At 43.7% G+C, this 18,038-nt stretch overlaps 1 protein-coding gene across 3 annotated transcripts in view; it reads right to left on the reverse strand.

The window, feature by feature from the left end:
• Window positions 1–17,657, reverse strand: part of carm1 (coactivator-associated arginine methyltransferase 1) — a 159,154-nt gene extending 141,497 nt beyond the window's left edge. The window contains exon 1 of one of the 3 annotated variants that reach the window (XM_077619877.1): window positions 17,448–17,657. In XM_077619877.1, coding sequence (XP_077476003.1) covers window positions 17,448–17,589 — 142 coding nt within the window. In that variant the 5' untranslated portion in view covers window positions 17,590–17,657. The remainder of the gene's footprint in view (window positions 1–17,447) is intronic. The other 2 variants (XM_077619876.1, XM_077619878.1) reach the window with 2 other exon arrangements.
• Between the last annotated feature and the right edge of the window lie 381 nt (window positions 17,658–18,038).

An 18,038-nucleotide genomic window follows, 5' to 3' on the forward strand; every position in this document is an offset into this window, starting at 1 on the left:
GTCAAAAGAATTCATTTTTTTGTTCTATAAAAGTGACAAAATGACAAAAAAATGCACCTCATTTATTTTTAAATTCTGAGTACAGTGGTACCTCGACATACAAGCACCCCAACTTACGAGCATTTCAAGATACAGACGCTCCCCTACTTACGAACATTCAACTTACGAACAACGGTACATACGAACATGTCTGCAAATTGCGTTTAAGTCCAAAAATGTTCGCAAGTCCAATTTTGTATTTCGCGTCTTTTTCGGAGTAGTACTTCTTTCCGCCGCTAATACCGACGCCTGGCGCTGTGAGAGCTCAGCTCACCCAGCATCTACCTTCTTCGTTGCAATGCGGAAGTGCGTGAATGTATCTCCAGTGTGCAAAGAACCTTTTTCATTTGTATCATTAAATATCTCATGCATCCAATATTGAATATGGTTGGTAAAAAGCTAAAGGCTTCTATTGAGGGAGTTGCAAGGAAGAGGCAAGCCATTTCATTTGAAACGAGTGGCAATAATAACGAAGCTTGATGCGCGTCAGAAAGTGGTGAGCGTTGCACATTCAGTACCATTTATAAACAGAAAGGTCGAGCAGCAGGACCCAAATATTGAACGTTGCACAAAGTTTGCAAATCAATTGAATGATGCCATACAGTGCTACTGCATCATTTATGATGAAAAAAAGAAGAAAACTGTGCAATCGTCATTAGGTCGCTTCTTTTGGCCAGTTTCTAATACATAAATCTATCTCTCTCTCTACAGTACTGTACATATTCTCTCCATTTTATAAAAAAAAAATTTTCAGTACAAACCAATGCGTGTTACTTATACAAGCCTTAAACATACAAATGCACTTATATAAACCTTCAATATACTTATATAGGCCTTAAACATAAATTATAATACAAAATATAGCACTAAATCAACTTACAAACAAATTCAACTTATGAACAATCGCTCGGAACCAATTGCGTTCGTAAGTTGAGGAGTGTCTGTACTAGTAAAATTTCGAGCAAATAATTATCTCTAGATACGAGAAAAATTTCGAGATACGAGAAAGCCAGGTGGCCAAGACATGAGAGGCTGTTTATCATTGTAGCGCACGGTCTTTTTTGCAGCATCTCTTTCGTGTACAACAGATATCTACAAGCACTGGGGGGAGCGTTGCATTTTCCCGTGTTTTTCCCCCCATTGGTCAATGCATAATACAAAGTGAACAACAATGGATCCAAAGCAAACAGGTGGAATGAAGAGTTGTGCAAAGAAAAGGCAAACGTTGTCAACCAATATTAAACGGGAAATAATTGAAAAATATGACAGTGGAGTATGTGTCACAGAGCTTGCTCGTTGTCATGGATGATATCGTGTCACTCTGAAATTCCTTGGGGCTGGAGGTTAACGAGGCAGATGTGAATGACCTAATCGCCAAGCACCACGAAGAACTGATGACAGGATTTAATCGAGCTCCAGGAGAGTGAACAATTGGAGGTGTTGCGGGAACTCAGTAGCGAGGAGGTGGAAGAGGGGGACCGCCTGGCTACAAAGGATATCAAAGACATGCTAGCGAAGTGGCAAGTTTTCTGATTTTGTAGAAAAGAGGCACCCTGACAAGCTGTCAAGTGGTCGCGCGTTATCGTATTGTGAGGACATTTGTGTGCGTAAATTTCGAAATATTTTGAAGGGAATGCAAAAACAAACAAGCCTTGAGTTCCTTTTAAAAACTCCCGCTGGAGTCAACCCAGAGAACAAAGGTAATACTAAATAAAAATAAATGGAATTCAGTTTTGTGTAGTTACATTAAACGTATGTTTGAGTGTGTCTGTATATAGTAATCCAAGTTAATTTAAATTTGTTTGTTCTGTTACGAGTGCGTTGCCGTGGAAAGTCCCCCCCTCTCTGTCCGTCTCTCTCCCCTCCGCGAAATCCGTCCAATTTTAATATACTATTAAACATTTTATTACTATTAAACCACTAGTTATGTGTTACTTTGTCAATAGATGGCGAATTAGAAGAAATAAAACATTTTTTCCAATCCAATATCCTGTTTTTGGTGTTTTTTCAGAGGGTTGGAAAAATTAATTTGTTTTTAGTTCATTTCAATGGGAAACGTTCGTTCGGGTTACGAGAATATCGACATACGAGCTCAGTCCCGGAACGAATTAAGCTCGTATCTCGAGGTACCACTGTATGTCTCTCAAGGAATAACATTTGAAAATATGAATTGTTTATGGCTCTCTCTGTCAAAAAGTTTCCCGACCCCTGTTTCAGACTTTTATAGTGAGGATAAAGGGTTTAAGATAATGAATGAATGGACGCGTGCCCTGCGTGTCCTGTGTGTGTGTGTGTGTCCCGTGTGCGCGTGTCCCGTGTGCGCGTGTCCCGTGTGCGCGTGTCCCGTGTGCGCGTGTCCCGTGTGCGCGTGTCCCGTGTGCGCGTGTCCCGTGTGCGCGTGTCCCGTGTGCGCGTGTCCCGTGTGCGCGTGTCCCGTGTGCGCGTGTCCCGTGTGCGCGTGTCCCGTGTGCGCGTGTCCCGTGTGCGCGTGTCCCGTGTGCGCGTGTCCCGTGTGCGCGTGTCCCGTGTGCGCGTGTCCCGTGTGCGCGTGTCCCGTGTGCGCGTGTCCCGTGTGTTGTAGTTGTAGTAGTTGTTGTGAGGCAGTCAATGAGAGCCCAGTAGATCGTGATCTTCTGCAGCCAATGATGGTCAAGAGGAGCATTTTATCGTGTATAGACATGATGGGTTGATGTGTCCTGACCTCCGGGGCAGAGGCTCCACCAAACCCCCGAGACCGACTCACCAAACCCTTTGGGTTCAATCGAACCCAGGTTAAGAACCACTGTTCTAAAGTGAGAATCAATGCATCTGCAACAATATTTTCAAAATAAAATAACGGATAAGGAAATGCATTTGACCTGCGTGTCCCGTGTGCGCGTGTCCCGTGTGCGCGTGTCCCGTGTGCTTGTCCTGTGTGCGCGTGTCCCATGTGCGTGTGTGTGTGTCCTGTGTGCTTGTCCTGTGTGTGTGTGTCGTGTGTCCTGTGTGTGTGTCATGTGTGTGTGTCCTGTGTGTGTGCGTGTGTGTCCCGTGTGTGTGTGTGTCCCGTGTGTGTGTGCGTGTGTGTCCTGTGTGTGTGTCCCGTGTGTGTGTCCCGTGTGTGTGTCCCGTGTGTGTGTGCGTGTGTGTCCCGTGTGTGTGCGTGTGTGTCCCGTGTGTGTGTGCGTGTGCGTGTGTTTCCCGTGTGTGTCCGCGTGTGCGTGTGTGTCCCGTGTGTGTCCCGTGTGTGTGCGTGTGTGTCCCGTGTGTGTGCGTGTGTGTCCCGTGTGTGTGCGTGTGTCCCGTGTGTGTGCGTGTGTCCCGTGTGTCCCGTGTGTGTGCGCGTGTGTGCGCGTGTGTCCCGTGTGTGTGTGTGTGTGTGTGTGTGTGCGTGTGTGTGTGCGTGTGTGTCCCGTGTGTGCGTGTGTGTCCCGTGTGTGCGTGTGTGTCCCGTGTGTGCGTGTGTGTCCCGTGTGTGCGTGTGTGCCCCATGTGTGTGCGTGTGTGTGCGCGTGTGTCCCGTGTGTGTGTGCGTGTGTGACCCGTGTGTCCCGTGTGTGTGTGCGTGTGTGTCCCGTGTGTGTGTGCGTGTGTGTGCGTGTGTGTCCCGTGTGTGTGCGTGTGTCCCGTGTGTGTGTGTGCGTGTGTCCCGTGTGTGTGTGCGTGTGTCCCGTGTGTGCGCGTGTGTCCCGTGTGTGCGCGTGTGTCCCGTGTGTGTGTCCCGTGTGTGTGTGTGTCCGCTATGTGTCCCGTGCGTGTGTGTGTCCCATGTGTGTGTGTGTGTGTCCCGTGTGTGTGTGTGTATCCTGTGTGTGTCGTGTGTGTGTCCCGTGTGTGCGCGTGTGTCCCGTGTGTGCGCGTGTGTCCCGTGTGTGTGTCCCGTGTGTGTGTGTGTCCGCTATGTGTCCCGTGTGTGTGTGTGTCCCATGTGTGTGCGCGTGTGTCCCGTGTGTGTGTGTGTGTGTATGTGCGTGTGTGTGTGCGTGTGTGTCCCGTGTGTGCGTGTGTGTCCCGTGTGTGCGTGTGTGCCCCATGTGTGTGCGTGTGTGTGCGCGTGTGTCCCGTGTGTGTGTGCGTGTGTGACCCGTGTGTCCCGTGTGTGTGTGCGTGTGTGTCCCGTGTGTGTGTGCGTGTGTGTGCGTGTGTGTGCGTGTGTGTCCCGTGTGTGTGTGCGTGTGTCCCGTGTGTGTGTGCGTGTGTCCCGTGTGTGTGTGCGTGTGTCCCGTGTGTGTGTGCGTGTGTCCCGTGTGTGCGCGTGTGTCCCGTGTGTGCGCGTGTGTCCCGTGTGTGTCCCGTGTGTGTGTGTGTCCGCTATGTGTCCCGTGTGTGTGTGTGTCCCATGTGTGTGTGTGTGTGTCCCGTGTGTGTGTGTGTGTATCCTGTGTGTGTCCTGTGTGTGTGTCCTGCGTGTGTGCGTGTGTGTGTCCTGTGTGTGTGTCCTGTGTGTGTGTGTCCTGTGTGTGTGTCCTGCGTGCGTGTGTGTGTCCTGCGTGCGTGTGTGTGTGTGTCCTGCGTGCGTGTGTGTGTCCTGCGTGCGTGTGTGTCCTGCGTGCGTGTGTGTGTCCTGCGTGCGTGTGTGTGTCCTGCGTGTGTGTGTGTGTCCTGCGTGTGTGTGTGTCCTGCGTGTGTGTGTGTGTGTCCTGCGTGTGTGTCCTGCGCGTGTGTGTGTCCTGCGTGTGTGTGTGCCGTGTGTCGTGTGTGTGTCCTGTGTGTGTCTGTGTGTGCGTGTCCTGTGCGTGTCTGTGTGTGCGTGTCCTGTGGGTGCGTGTGCGCATAAATATGTATCGTGTTGCATTTGTACGTTTTTTCTAGCTTAATAAGGGGAATTTAAATCAATAATATGGGGAACATATCGCCGAGGTTGACAGGCATGTAAGAGACAAACTTGAAACGTGGATAGTAGTTGTTGTGAGACAGTCAATGAGAGCCCAGTAGATCGTGATCGTCTGCAGCCAATGATGGTCAGAGGAGCATGTTATCGTGTATAGACATGATGGGTTGATGTGTCCTGACCTCCGTGGCAGAGGCTCCACCAAACCCCAGAGACCGACTCACCGAACCCTTTGGGTTCAATCGAACCCAGGTTAAGAACCACTGTTCTAAAGTGAGAATCAATGCATCCGCAACAATATTTTCAAAATAAAATAACGGATAAGGAAATGCATTTACGTTTTGGGGGAATTCGTAAGTTGGATCTTTTTTGTATCTCGAGGCACTCATTTGTATTCAAAAAGCTTTTGCAACCTGAAGATTTCGTACAGAGAGGCATTCGTAAGTTGATGTATGACTGTACTCGCCTGACTAAGGATGGGATCGAAAAATGTCAGGTAACAAAACAACCTAAAAACACCATTGTCTGTTATAAACGAATTAGTCCAAACATTGTTGTGAACGGCAAGCCGTTGTAAGGCGGATCCATCAATGCTTATAAATGGAATGTTTATTAACAAAAAGAGCATGCCAAAAACGCGAGTATCCAAAGGAGATAACAAAAAACGCGACCGAGTCAACGAGTACAACTAAGGGGCAAAGTATAACAAAAACAGCACGAGCAAGTCGGCAAATAAACTAAGGTTTTCAAAGTACAAAACACAAAATATAACCGTCAAAATTCTCAGCAAAGTGTTGGGCAAGCAATACTTCGACAGTCGGCTGGTTGGTTCTTAAATAGCAGTTGCAGCAATCTGCTGCAGGTGTGTTTTTACCGCCCTGCCTCGTTGGCTTAACCAACTGCTGAAAGGAAAACACATCATCGTAGGCAGCAGAAACATGACAAATATAGGCTTTGTTTTTATTTTTTTAAAGCATGAAGATGGTCAAACTTGTTGATTAAGGCTGGCTTTACCATGAACCCAGCCATCAGCATCCCCACACATGAAGAGCGTCAGAGGCAATCCATGTGAACTCTAACATCGTCAGTTCATTGTGTTCATGTAGTGAAGCCGCAAAATGGCGAAGGATCACAGTATTAGCTTTCTGAGATCAAATATCTATTATGAATATTTTTCTAAAAAAAAAAGAAAACTTTTTTGCAAATGTGCTTTAGGCAGGCAAAGGGTCAAAGAATAGATGTGAGTAATTGACAGAACTTGTCTTGTAGAGAAAAGCAGAACAAGCAGAACTTTTTACATTTGAATTGACATGATTCCGCCTGATTTTTTTATCCTCAGAACCTTTAAGTAAACACAGTTTTATGAAACCAGAACAGAACTCGCAAGCAGAAGACGGGATGAAAAATGGCGGAAGTCAGGGTGGTGGACCCAACTCGCCGCCGAAGCAAAATTTCACAGGATAAGAATAATGACAAGCCGAATAATATAAAAGGCTGAGAAGGACGTTTAGCCTTTTCCGGTTTTGTTCGGATTGAATTACGCATCAGGCACATCACCTCATGGAGGAAGACTACGCTGAGCCTATTCAAGCTTTGTTTTGATTTCGGATCACCCTTACAAACACCTCCTTCGCGTCCTGCGCCATCGAAGGCATCCAATGAGCCCAAGAAAAAAAGGAAACATGATAACAATGACTGAACAAGTGAAGTTGCTAGATATGATGAAGGCCGGAATCTACAGTGTGTTACATCAAGAAAGAAGAAGCGAAGATTCAGAAAATGGCAACAATATCATTTTCCTTTTCCATTAGCACATAGCAAGTGGTAACCATTAAGATTTAAGATTGAGAATACCCTATCGGTCTCGATCTTGAAATGCTAATTTGTGGCGCCCACCCCAAAAAAATCATGGCTGTGGAGGATGTCACCACACATCTCAAGAGTCAGTCCCAACTGATGAGGACTTCATCGAAATGATGCAATCGCCGAGTGAGGAAGAGGCAGATGATGGAGGTCTTTAGAAATTTCCAGATCTTCAATATGGCATGCAGTTTGCAACAACTTGGCCATCGAATTTGGCATTCGTCTTGACAGTACACTAATCCCTCGTATTTCGCCGATATTGTGGACCGGACATAATAATCGAAAAACCGCGAAGTAGGACCTATTATAACTACATACCATACTACATTTCCGCGCCTATACAAAAATACATGTACACAATTACAATTATCAAGAAGTATATTTATTAAATACTACAGTTACAGGCATATGAAGACACTAGAATGTATTAATACAGTAATACTTAGAGATACGAGGAATTTTAGATACGAGTAAAATTTCGAGCTAATACTTACCGTATTTTCACACTTAGAAAAACGCACCGTCTGATAAGGCGCAGTCTCAGTTGCGGTCATATTTTCAGTTTTTTGTCAATACATAGGGCACCTCCTTTGAAAAGGCGCTAGCATGACACTAGGCTAGCATACAGTTGTGGTCAAAAGTTTACATACACTTGTGAAGAACATAATGTCATGGCTCTCTTGAGTTTCCAGTTATTTCTACAACTCTGATTTTTCTCTGATAGTGATTGGAACAGATACTTCTTTGTCACAAAAACATTCATGAAGTTTGGTTCTTTTATGACTTTATTATGGGTTAACAGAAAAAGTGATCAAATCTGCTGGGTCAAAAATATACATACAGCAACACGAATTAGCAATTTTGGTGACTTAGAAAGTTGTGTCAGTGAAATGAGCTTCATAGCATGGCCTATTAACTTCTTGTGAGTGATTATGAATGACTACAGCTGGTGACTTCTCTGAGGCCATTTGAATAGGGCTCATTGGATGCAAACGCCCACAAACGCTACAATGGGAAAGTCAAAGGAGTTCAGCATGGTTCTGAAAAAGCGAATTCTTGACTTGAACAAGTCAGGAAAGTCACTTGGAGACATTTTAAAGCAGCTGCAGGTCCCAAGAGCAACAGTGCAAACAATTGTTTGTAAGTACAGTGGTACCTCGACATACGATCGTAATCCGTTCCGAGACTGAGATCGTATGAAGAGCGTCTCGTAACTCGAGCGGACGTTTCCCATTGAAATGAATGGAAAACAAATTAATTCGTTCCAACCCTCTGAAAAAACACCAAAAACAGGATATTGGATTGGAAAAAATGTTTTATTTCTTCTAATTCGCCATATATTGACAAAGTAATAAATAACGAGTGGTTTAATAGTAGTATTATGTGTTTAATAGGAGTAAAATTAGACACATTTCGCGGAGGGTAGAGACAGCGAAATACACGGAGGCTGGGGGAGTGGGGGCGGGTTTGTTGGTGTTCGGTGGGACTTTATCCACAACGCACTCGTAAACGAACAAACAAATTTAAATTAACTTGGATAACTATATACAGAGACTCAACATTTAATGTTGTAAGATTATGTCAGTTTTTGTGAGTATAAAAGCATCGTTCTCATACAAACTGTGAATGGCTGACATGTCAGCATAAACACTCAACTGTCTGACTGAATAATCAATCTTAGTCTTGTGATTGGGTTGACATGTCAGCACAAACACTCAACTGTCCGACACTGATCAATTACTTTTTGCCCTGCAAATGACTGAAACGTATCTGTTCAAAGTCCTGCTGACAACTGTCAGTTTTGCCTGTATATAAGACTCACTCACTGGTCATTCAGTGAGAGCTGCAAGGACAACAGACTGAACGATCACGCTGTTTGAGCTCTCCCCATTTCTGCAGTCCGGTAATAAACTCATTTTCTTTAAATTGATCTCACTCTTTCTTAAGCTGCTCCTTAAGTTGTTTTTCAGATCTATCAAATGTAACTTCAAACAAAACTAAATTCTAATTTTGTTTTAATCTTTTTTACCTTACGTATTTCTACGGGTTGACACCACCCGGTGGCTCCGCCGAAGTCTTCAAAACGAACGCATCAAGAGTTGTTTGGAACTTGCCTCCCCTTCAAAATGTCTCGAAAATGACGCGTAATCCAAACCTTAGAATTAGCGCGCCACATCACTTGTGGGTTTGCTTTCTTGATGTTGTGTCTCTTGAAGGCACGTGGGTTCTCCGCATTGTACACCAGTAGAGGCTTAATTTTACAGTCACCGCTCGCATTAGCACACAACGCTAGCGTTAAGCGGTCCTTCATAGGTTTGTGCCCCGGTAATGCCTTCTCCTCTGCCACGATGAATGTCCGCCTGGGCATCTTTTTCCCAAAAAGACCAGTTTCATCGCAGTTGAAAACTTGCTGGGGGAAAGATGTAACTTTCCTGGGTGATAATCAAGGCAAATGTCTTGATAAATTCCACCGCGGCTTTCGAATTGGAACCCGCCGCTTCCCAGTGTCGGATTAGAGTGTATTCCAGATCCTTTTTTAAATGTTTCGAACCGGCCATGACTCGCTTTAAAGGGTTCTGAAGTTGTTGAAGGCTCTCCTTTCGTTGTTATCAAATCCATGTAAATTCTGCTGGCTTTTTCACATATGGTTGACTCGGTCACGCTATCTCCTGCTAATTGTTTTTCTTTTATCCACAATAAAAGAAGGTTCTCCATCTCGTCGTGAATGTCACTGCGCCGGTGGGAAATTATAGTTAGTCCCTTGGAAGACCTCTTCTCCTTAATTGCGTCCTTCTGCTTAAGGATGGTGGATATAGTTGACGGATTCCGCTCGTATTGCCGAGCGAGCTCGGTAACACGTACCCCTCTCATATTTTTCAATTATTTCGCGTTTCATGTCCATTGTCAACGGTCGCCTTTTCTTTGCAAAACTCTGGCAATCCATAGTATTGTTTACCTGGTATGTAAATGTAGACCAACGTGGGGGGAAAAGCGGCCGGGTGGGGACATGCAAAGTCCGCCCAGTGCTCGCAGATATATTTTATACACGAAAGAGATGCAAAAAAGACAGTGACATGGCCACCTGCCTTGGTCGCATCACGAAATTTTCATAGTATCTCAGGCAAATTATTCGATCGAAATTTCCGTTGTAAGACGAGCATGTTGTATGACGAGCATGTTGTATGACGAGCATGTTGTATGACGAGCATGTTGTATGACGAGCGGTCGTATGACGAGGTATGACTGTATAAAGTTCATGGCACTGTTTTGTCACTGCCACGATCAGGAAGAAAACGCAAGCTATCACCTGCTGCTGAGAGAAAATTGGCCAGGAGGGTGAAGATTCAACCGAGAATCACCAAAAATCAGATCTGCCAAGAATTAGAAGCTGCTGGAACACAGGTGTCAGTGTCCACAGTCAAGCGTGTTTTGCATCTCCATGGACTGAGAGGCTGCTGTGCAAGAAGGAAGCCCTTGCTCCAAAAGTGGCACCTTAAGGCTCGACTGAAGTTTGCTGCTGATCACATGGACAAAGATAAGACCTTCTGGAGGAAAGTTCTGTGGTCAGACGAAACAAAAATTGAGCTGTTTGGCCACAATGCCCAGCAATATGTTTGGAGGAGAAAAGGTGAGGCCTTTAACTCCAAGTACACCATGCCTACCGTCAAGCACGGTGGTGGTAGTATTATGCTGTGGGGCTGTTTTGCTGCCAATGGAACTGGTGCTTTACAGAGAGTAAATTTGGATAATGAAGAAGGAGGATTACCTTCAAATTCTTCAAGATAACCTCAAGTCATCAGCCCAAAGATTGGGTCTTGGGCGCTGTTGGGTGTTCCAACAGGACAATGACCCCAAACACACATCAAAAGTGGTAATGGAATGGCTAAATTAGGCTAGAATTAAGGTTTTCGAATGGCCTTCCCAAAGTCCTGACTTAAACCCCATTGAGAACTTGTGGATAATGCTGAAGAAACAAGTCCAAGTCAGAAAGCCATCAAATTTAACTGAACTGCACAAATTCTGTCAAGAGGAGTGGTCAAAGATTCAACCAGAAGCTTGCCAATTAAAGGAAACACAGGGGTTCCAAAGCAAGCCGGTGCAATGAAGGGTAGTGCAAAGAAAAGGCGTATGACAATCGATAAGCACAAATTAATTGAAAAACATGAATAGTTTACGCGTGACTGAGCTGGCTCGCCAATACGTATAGAGAAGCAGGAAATTCGCCTCGAAAGCCGAGGTGGAAGACATTAACCCTCGGCCTGGAAAATATTGAATTTTGTGTGAGAAATATATTTGTCCCGCAAAATAAATATATTTTAAATTAGGCCGCAGAAAATAAATATATTTATATTTTCGCCATAGAAATCAATAATTGAAAATTATTGCAATATATTTCGAAATCCAGTTTATAATATTTTGCAAACTTACAAAAGAAAATCGTGTGTAATTCGCTAAGTTTCAAGGAAATTTATCACCTTTGGCTGCCTTCATAATTGAGTTCTGACATTGAAGGGGCACATCGTCTAGAACTTGCACAAAATTCCTCAGTACGCCACTGTAAGGAATTAATCAAAATATATTCCAATAATTGGGCAAAAATTATATGGCACTTAGCGTGAGAAATTTGTCATTATCGCTAATGGGAAAAATGAATTAAACCCCAAAAATTTAATTTTGATGAAACCTGGGATTAAAACCCCAAACTTCCCATCGGAAATCAAGAAGGAAATTGCGTTTTTTGGGTTCGCGGTTGTAGATTTATATGAAAAAAATAGAGAACTACGGAGAACCTTCCGAAGGAGCATTCGATGCTACGATATGAGAGACGAACTCGCGATCCCAAAATGGATTCTCACCAGCGGTTCGTTCTTTTTGTACATGTTGAGTCAATGTTGAGTACGGAATACCGTTCGCAATTAGTGGTGCACAGCCCAAAGCGTGCGGTCAACGTGGGTAAATGCATGAGTCAATCAACTAGCTCTAAGTGTCCCGACCAATAATTAGACGCATTGTGATCACGTGGATTTCGCATGCACATGCAATACTGGCATGTGCGCACGTGCATGCACTGTGCACAGCGCACACAGCATTTGACCTTGAATGCTGTGTGCGCACGTGCATGCACTGTGCACAGCGCACACAGCATTTGACCTTGACTGCATAGAGAAATGCGAGCAAAGTGCGTGCAGGCGTGTTTTTTGCGCGCATGAATTTGCGAATTTCTCGCACGCTACGGAAAATGGCCGAGGAAAATTATTGGAAATAATTTTGGTTCGGCCACCAATAATTGATCATTTTTCAGCATAAACAAATATACTTACATCGTGAAAGCCCAATGAAAAATATATTTCCTGCAATATACTGCAATAATTTTCTACCTATTATTTTTTGCCGACCCTTGCATTAACCTCTATGCCTTGGTTATTGCACAAGGTTTAAATTTAGTGTAACGTCATATTAAAACTTGTTTTGTGTGTATAGGAATCTAGGTTAATTTAAGTTAAATATAAAGTTTATGTTACGTTATGAGCGCATCCGTCAAGTCTCTCCCATCCGCGAATTAACCACTGGTTATTTGTTACTCTGTTAGTAGATGGTGAATTACAACCAATAAAAATATGATTTTCCATTGTAATATCCTGTTTTGGGTGGGGGTTTTTTCAGAGGGTGGGAACAAATCAATTTGTATTTAGCTCATTTCTATGGGAAACGTTGGTTTGAGATACGAGCTCAGTCCCGGAACGCATTAAGCTCGTATCTCAAGGTATGACTATCTAAATATATTCTGTAAATTTTAAAAAATGTTAATACTTTAAGTACTGTACTCAGTGAAAATAGTTCCTCTCTGCTTGATTTAAATAATTTTTAAAAATAGTCCTATGCTTCAGATTCGAGAGGCATTTTTCTTGCACAAATATTGCTGTTGTTGTTGTCTTGATACTGTAAAGACAAATGCCAAATTTAATGGCTCGGACCATGTTGTGAACAGTCTCCTTCTGCGTGGCCCCATGCAGTGTGCTGGCATCCTATCGTCATGCCAGCTTCACGGCCGTATCTATGACGTAAATCAATCACAGTGCTGGTTCATTTTTTTATTCCTCGGAGTCGAGGTGTCTTTGTCAAAGCGAGAATTTGCAGTTCCGCACCTCGGGAGATGTGAGCTGCGGGCGATGAACAACGGAACGTGCGCGCCGGTGGTCAAGCAAAAGTGGCAACGCTTCGTGAAGAAGAACGGTCGCTGCAACGTGCGGCACGGAAACCTGGGCGGAGAGACCAGTAGCTACACCTTGGACCGCTTCACCTCACGAGAATTTATCATTTTTTCTTTATTTGCAGCATACGGATCGCCACAACGTGTGCATTTCCAGAGGGGAAGTGCATTCACTTCCTGTGTCCCCATTTTAACCAGACAGCGGAGCCCATTAACATTAAAATGGCTCCTACCATCTGAATTATGTACAAAGGAACGCCAGTGTAGATTCATTTATGGCGCAATGGCGTGCTACTCCTTTATCATATCAGGAAAATCAATATTTAGGAAGCATTTTCAACGACAACTAAGAAAATGTCTTTTTCTAAATGTGATGTGCGCGGTGCCAAATTCACTCGCAACAAAAGAGGAAATGGCAAGACGCAATGCATCTAGGCACTGTATATATGATATTTGGAACGCCCATTCGCCCTCTATTGTATATTCGTTCTTCGGCGCTAAGAGATGAAGCGGAAACCAGATTTCCGCCATTTTTGACTGCCAATTTTCATGTCTTCCGGTTGAGAGTTTCAGCGTAGATTTAGACATTTTATGAACTTTTTTTATATATACACCACTGAAAAAAATCTGCAATGTAGTGAGGCCGCGGAAGTTGAAACCGTGAACTGAAGGATCACAGTAAAATACAAATAGCTCACCCAGCGTGGGTCAAAATCAGGCAACCACTGAAAGTGTATAAATTATGATTTAGATGAAGAGAAATACTTTTACTACTACCGAGGTGCAAAATTTTAAAACTGGCCCAAAATTTGGAAAGGCGGCATTTCTTGATTTGTTTGTCAGGATAAAAAGAGACTCTTACAACTGTATTTATTCTTTTTCCCCAGACCATCAGTTTTCCATATTAAAATATAAAGTACCGTATTTTCACGGCTATTAGGCGCACATAAGTCTGAAATTTTCTCCAAAATAGACAGGGCGCCTTATAATCCAGTGCGCTTTATAGATGGACCAATACTAAAATTGTTATCACGATAAAATAAAATAAATCCGTCGATAGGACAACTATGGTAAGCAGCCCCCGACTCTACTATTTTCCCGTAGATAAAGTACTGCGCAGTGACTGCTGGGATATGTAGTTTTTTTGTCAATACACCCAATGGCTTGTGGCCTGCCGATCGGCATCAACACTAGCTAGCTACTATTTGTGAACGAATTGTGGCCTGGCGATCACCATCAACACAGCTGCGAAACATGGAAGACAGCCTTGGAATACTAGTTACGCTAGCTACTAGCTAGCTACTATTTGTGAACGAATTGTGGCCTGGCGATCACCATCAACACAGCTGCGAAGCATGGAAGACAGCCTTGGAATACTAGTTACGCTAGCTACTAGCTAGCTACTATTTGTGAACGAATTGTGGCCTGGCGATCGGCATCAACCCAGTTGCAAAGCATGGAAGACAGCCTTGGAACAGTTACGCTAGCTACTAGCTAGCTACCATTTGGGAATGAATTGTGGCCTGGCGATCGCCATCAACACAGCTGCGAAGCATGGAAGACAGCCTTGGAATACTAGTTACGCTAGCTACTAGCTAGCTACTATTTGTGAACGAATTGTGGCCTGGCGATCGGCGTCAACACAGATAATGAGGACTTTGATGGTTTTGTGGGTGATGATGACATGAGTACATTGTAAAATGGCTAAATAAAGTACAACCGAACTCAGTCTTGCTTCCGTTGCCTTTTTAAAAACATGTTTTTAGCGTGTGGGTGTAGCGTGCATTTGGTACATGTAGCACCAAATTAGTGTGTTCGCCGTTGTAGTATATTGATATTATTAGTGCAACGTTATCACAGCCGTCAACCTGGGTGTATTGACAAAAGGACTTTTTATCCCAGCAGTCACTGCGCACCGGAAATAGCGTCTGTGGCTGCTTTCGTAGACAGCGCTATTACGGTTCGATAATCATCCATAAATAATATATATATGCCAAGCCTGGCTTCACGAAAAGTGGCAGGCAGCGCCGAGCTTCTTACGCTACGATTTGTGAATAGATTGATGGAAATGACGGTGACTCTGAGAACGAAGAGAGGGGACCCGGCTTTTTGGAAGGCTCGTTTGGGCAATTGTTTAATTCGGACACAGAAAATGAGGACTTTGAGGGATTTGTGGGTGATGATGACGTGAGGGAGTTGTAAAATGTCTAAATAAAGTACAACCGAACTCAGTTTTGCTTCCGTTGCCTTTTTAAAACATGCTTTTAGCATGTGGGTGTAGCGTGCAAGAACTATATTACCCAGCAGTCACTGCGCACCGGAACCCGGAAATAGGCTGCTTCCGGTAGCCAGCGCTATTGCGTTTCGATGTTCATGCATATATAATATATATGCGTGTAATGAAACGGTGCGTGCTTTGTGTGTCTAAAATACAGAAATAGCACTCGTTACTGACACTGCGGCTTAAAATACAATGCGCCGAATAGTCGTGAAAATACGGTAGTTTTAGCTGCAGTCTTTTTTTAATTCCTTAATGTATTCTTTCAATGTTATTTATTATAATAAGTATTTTTAATAACTTGATTAACTTCTCATTGAACAGAAAAACGACTAAAAGATGATTACAGGGCGGTCTGGCGGCTTGAGTGGTTAGCACGTCGGCCTCACAACTTTGGGGTCCTGGGTTCAAATCCAGGTCGGTCCACCTGTATGGAGTTTGCATGTTTTCCCCAGGCCTGCGTGGCTTTTCTCCAGATACTCCAGTTTGATCCCACACTCCAAAGACATGCATGGTAGGCTGATTGGACACTTTAAATTGCCCCTGGGTATGGGTGTGAGCGTGAATGGTTGTCAGTGTGCTTGTGCCTTGCGATCGGCTGGCCACCGATACAGGGTGTCCCCCGCCTCTGGCCCGAAGTCCTCTGGGATAGGCTCTAGCACCCCCCACGACCCTAGTGAGGATAAAGCGGCTCAGAAAATGAATGAATGAATGAAAATGATAATTAAGATTTTATTATTCTAGACAAACCCTGTTAATAATAGTAATTTAGCTTAATGTTTTACTACAAGGCGGCCTGGTGTACGCGTGGTTAGCGCATTGGCCTCACAGTTCTGGGGTCAACGGTTTGATTCCAGGAGGGCCCTCACTGTATGGAGTTTGCACTTTTTTTCCCCGAGCTTGCGTGGGTTTTCTCCGGGTACTCCAGTTTCCTCTTATTTCCCAAAAACATATATGTTAGGCTGGTTGAACACTCGAGATTCCCCCAAGGTATGAGTATGAGCCTGTATGGTTGTACGTCTCATTGCTGGCCACCAATTTCAGGTTATTAATTAATTCACAATTAAATTAAGGGAAAGGAGTGTTGTTTGTAATCACTATACAAACTTTCCTCAAATAATTAGAAAAATATAATTGCGTGGCATGACTCTCTTTATGATATATAATTCCTGTTTTGTGGTGTTTTCCATCCCACCCAGCACTACTTGCATTGCAAATAAAAATTGCATTTGAGTTCCTCTTGTTAAAAAAAATATTCCATATTATATTTGTTACATTTAAAAATGTATTTGTTTTCTTTGGGTTTCATAGTTGTTCAGAAACACAATTTTCCATCTAAACTTATGCCACATTAATTGAATTTCTGTTAGACTTCTAAACATTATGAGAATCATTTGCAGTTTGAGGGGAAAAACAGGATTTTTGCATTCGCTGAATCTCTAAATGCTGGTTCTCGACTTGATTTTTTTGTTTTAAATTACGAACTATTGTTCTTAAAGACATTTTACTCTGAATAAAATAAAATCAAACGTGCTCAGAATTATAAGTGTGAATGAGCATTGTTATTCATGCAGTCTGAAATCTATTTTAGGAGGGAAAGGAGAGAGGCTATTGTTAATAGAACAAAGATGAAAACAAGAAGGGCCTTTGCCACAAAATAGAAGCCAAACTCGCAAAATTACCACATTATTACATGTGTCACTACACATAACGTAAAACAACGATACAATTACATGGTTTTCTGTATCAGTCAATGAAACATTTTCCCCATTTTGTACTCTATATGAGCAAGCTTAGCAACAACTTGGAAACAGACTGCCTTGTCTACCCCCAAAAGATACTTAAGACAACCCAAAATAAGATATTTTAAGGTAATTGCAATTGCGTTTTAAATAGGCTTGGAGTATTGTTTTATTAATCCACTATTAAAACAGACGACAGCTTGCCGTGTTCTGTTTTGTACCAAGAGCAGTTAAACGATGATTTGCGATGCGGGCTCCGATTGAAACTGGCAAATATGTTCACTGATGTGATGGTGGCACTTCGGCAAGATTACACTCGCGCTTCCCTCGTGAAACACGACTAAACAACCGCGAGGTCCCTCATGAGTTACCGATAGCTCACTGATAGCAAATGCTACTAGACTAGCTGTATAAGCATGTGCAAAAGATGTAGCATAGCATTATTACTGGCCATGCAGTTGACCAAGAACGCTGAATGTGTTAATTTGAAAATTGTGAACATACCATTAGATAGATTGAGTAACGCGGCATCCTGTGTGGTTTTGACTTCCAATCGCAGAGGTTGCTGTTCTGAATGTCGCTGTATATCTCCATTCGCGTCTCCGATGGACAGGAGTCGTACACCGGGGAAGACAGAGACCGCCATTTTCAATCTGGAAGTACAGACAGGGCCGTCCGTGGCGCATTCTCTCGACAGATCAGGCAATAGTACATAACCAAAGAAACAGCGCCCCCTTGACTTTGGCTCGTTTTTCATGCAATGCAACCCCTTTAAAATTCCTTTCTTTATTATTGTAAGAGTAATTTATTCATTCGTAGCACAAATGCTCACGTCGTGGGGGTGCTTAAGCCCATCCTAGCCACATCCGAATTGGTTGCCAGCCAATCGCAGGGCACGAAGAGACAAACAACTATTCACGCTCACACACATACCTAGGGACCAAATGTTCAACCGGATGACCTTGCATGCTATTTGGATGTGGGAGGAAACTGGAGTACCTGGTGAAATCCCAGGCAGGTATGGGAAGAACATTCAGACTCCACAAAGGAAGGTCGGAACCCACCACAGATTGAACCATTGATCTCAGAAATGTG

Source organism: Stigmatopora argus, chromosome 14, assembly GCF_051989625.1.
Source record: "Stigmatopora argus isolate UIUO_Sarg chromosome 14, RoL_Sarg_1.0, whole genome shotgun sequence".
NCBI classification, from domain to species: Eukaryota; Metazoa; Chordata; class Actinopteri; order Syngnathiformes; family Syngnathidae; genus Stigmatopora; species Stigmatopora argus.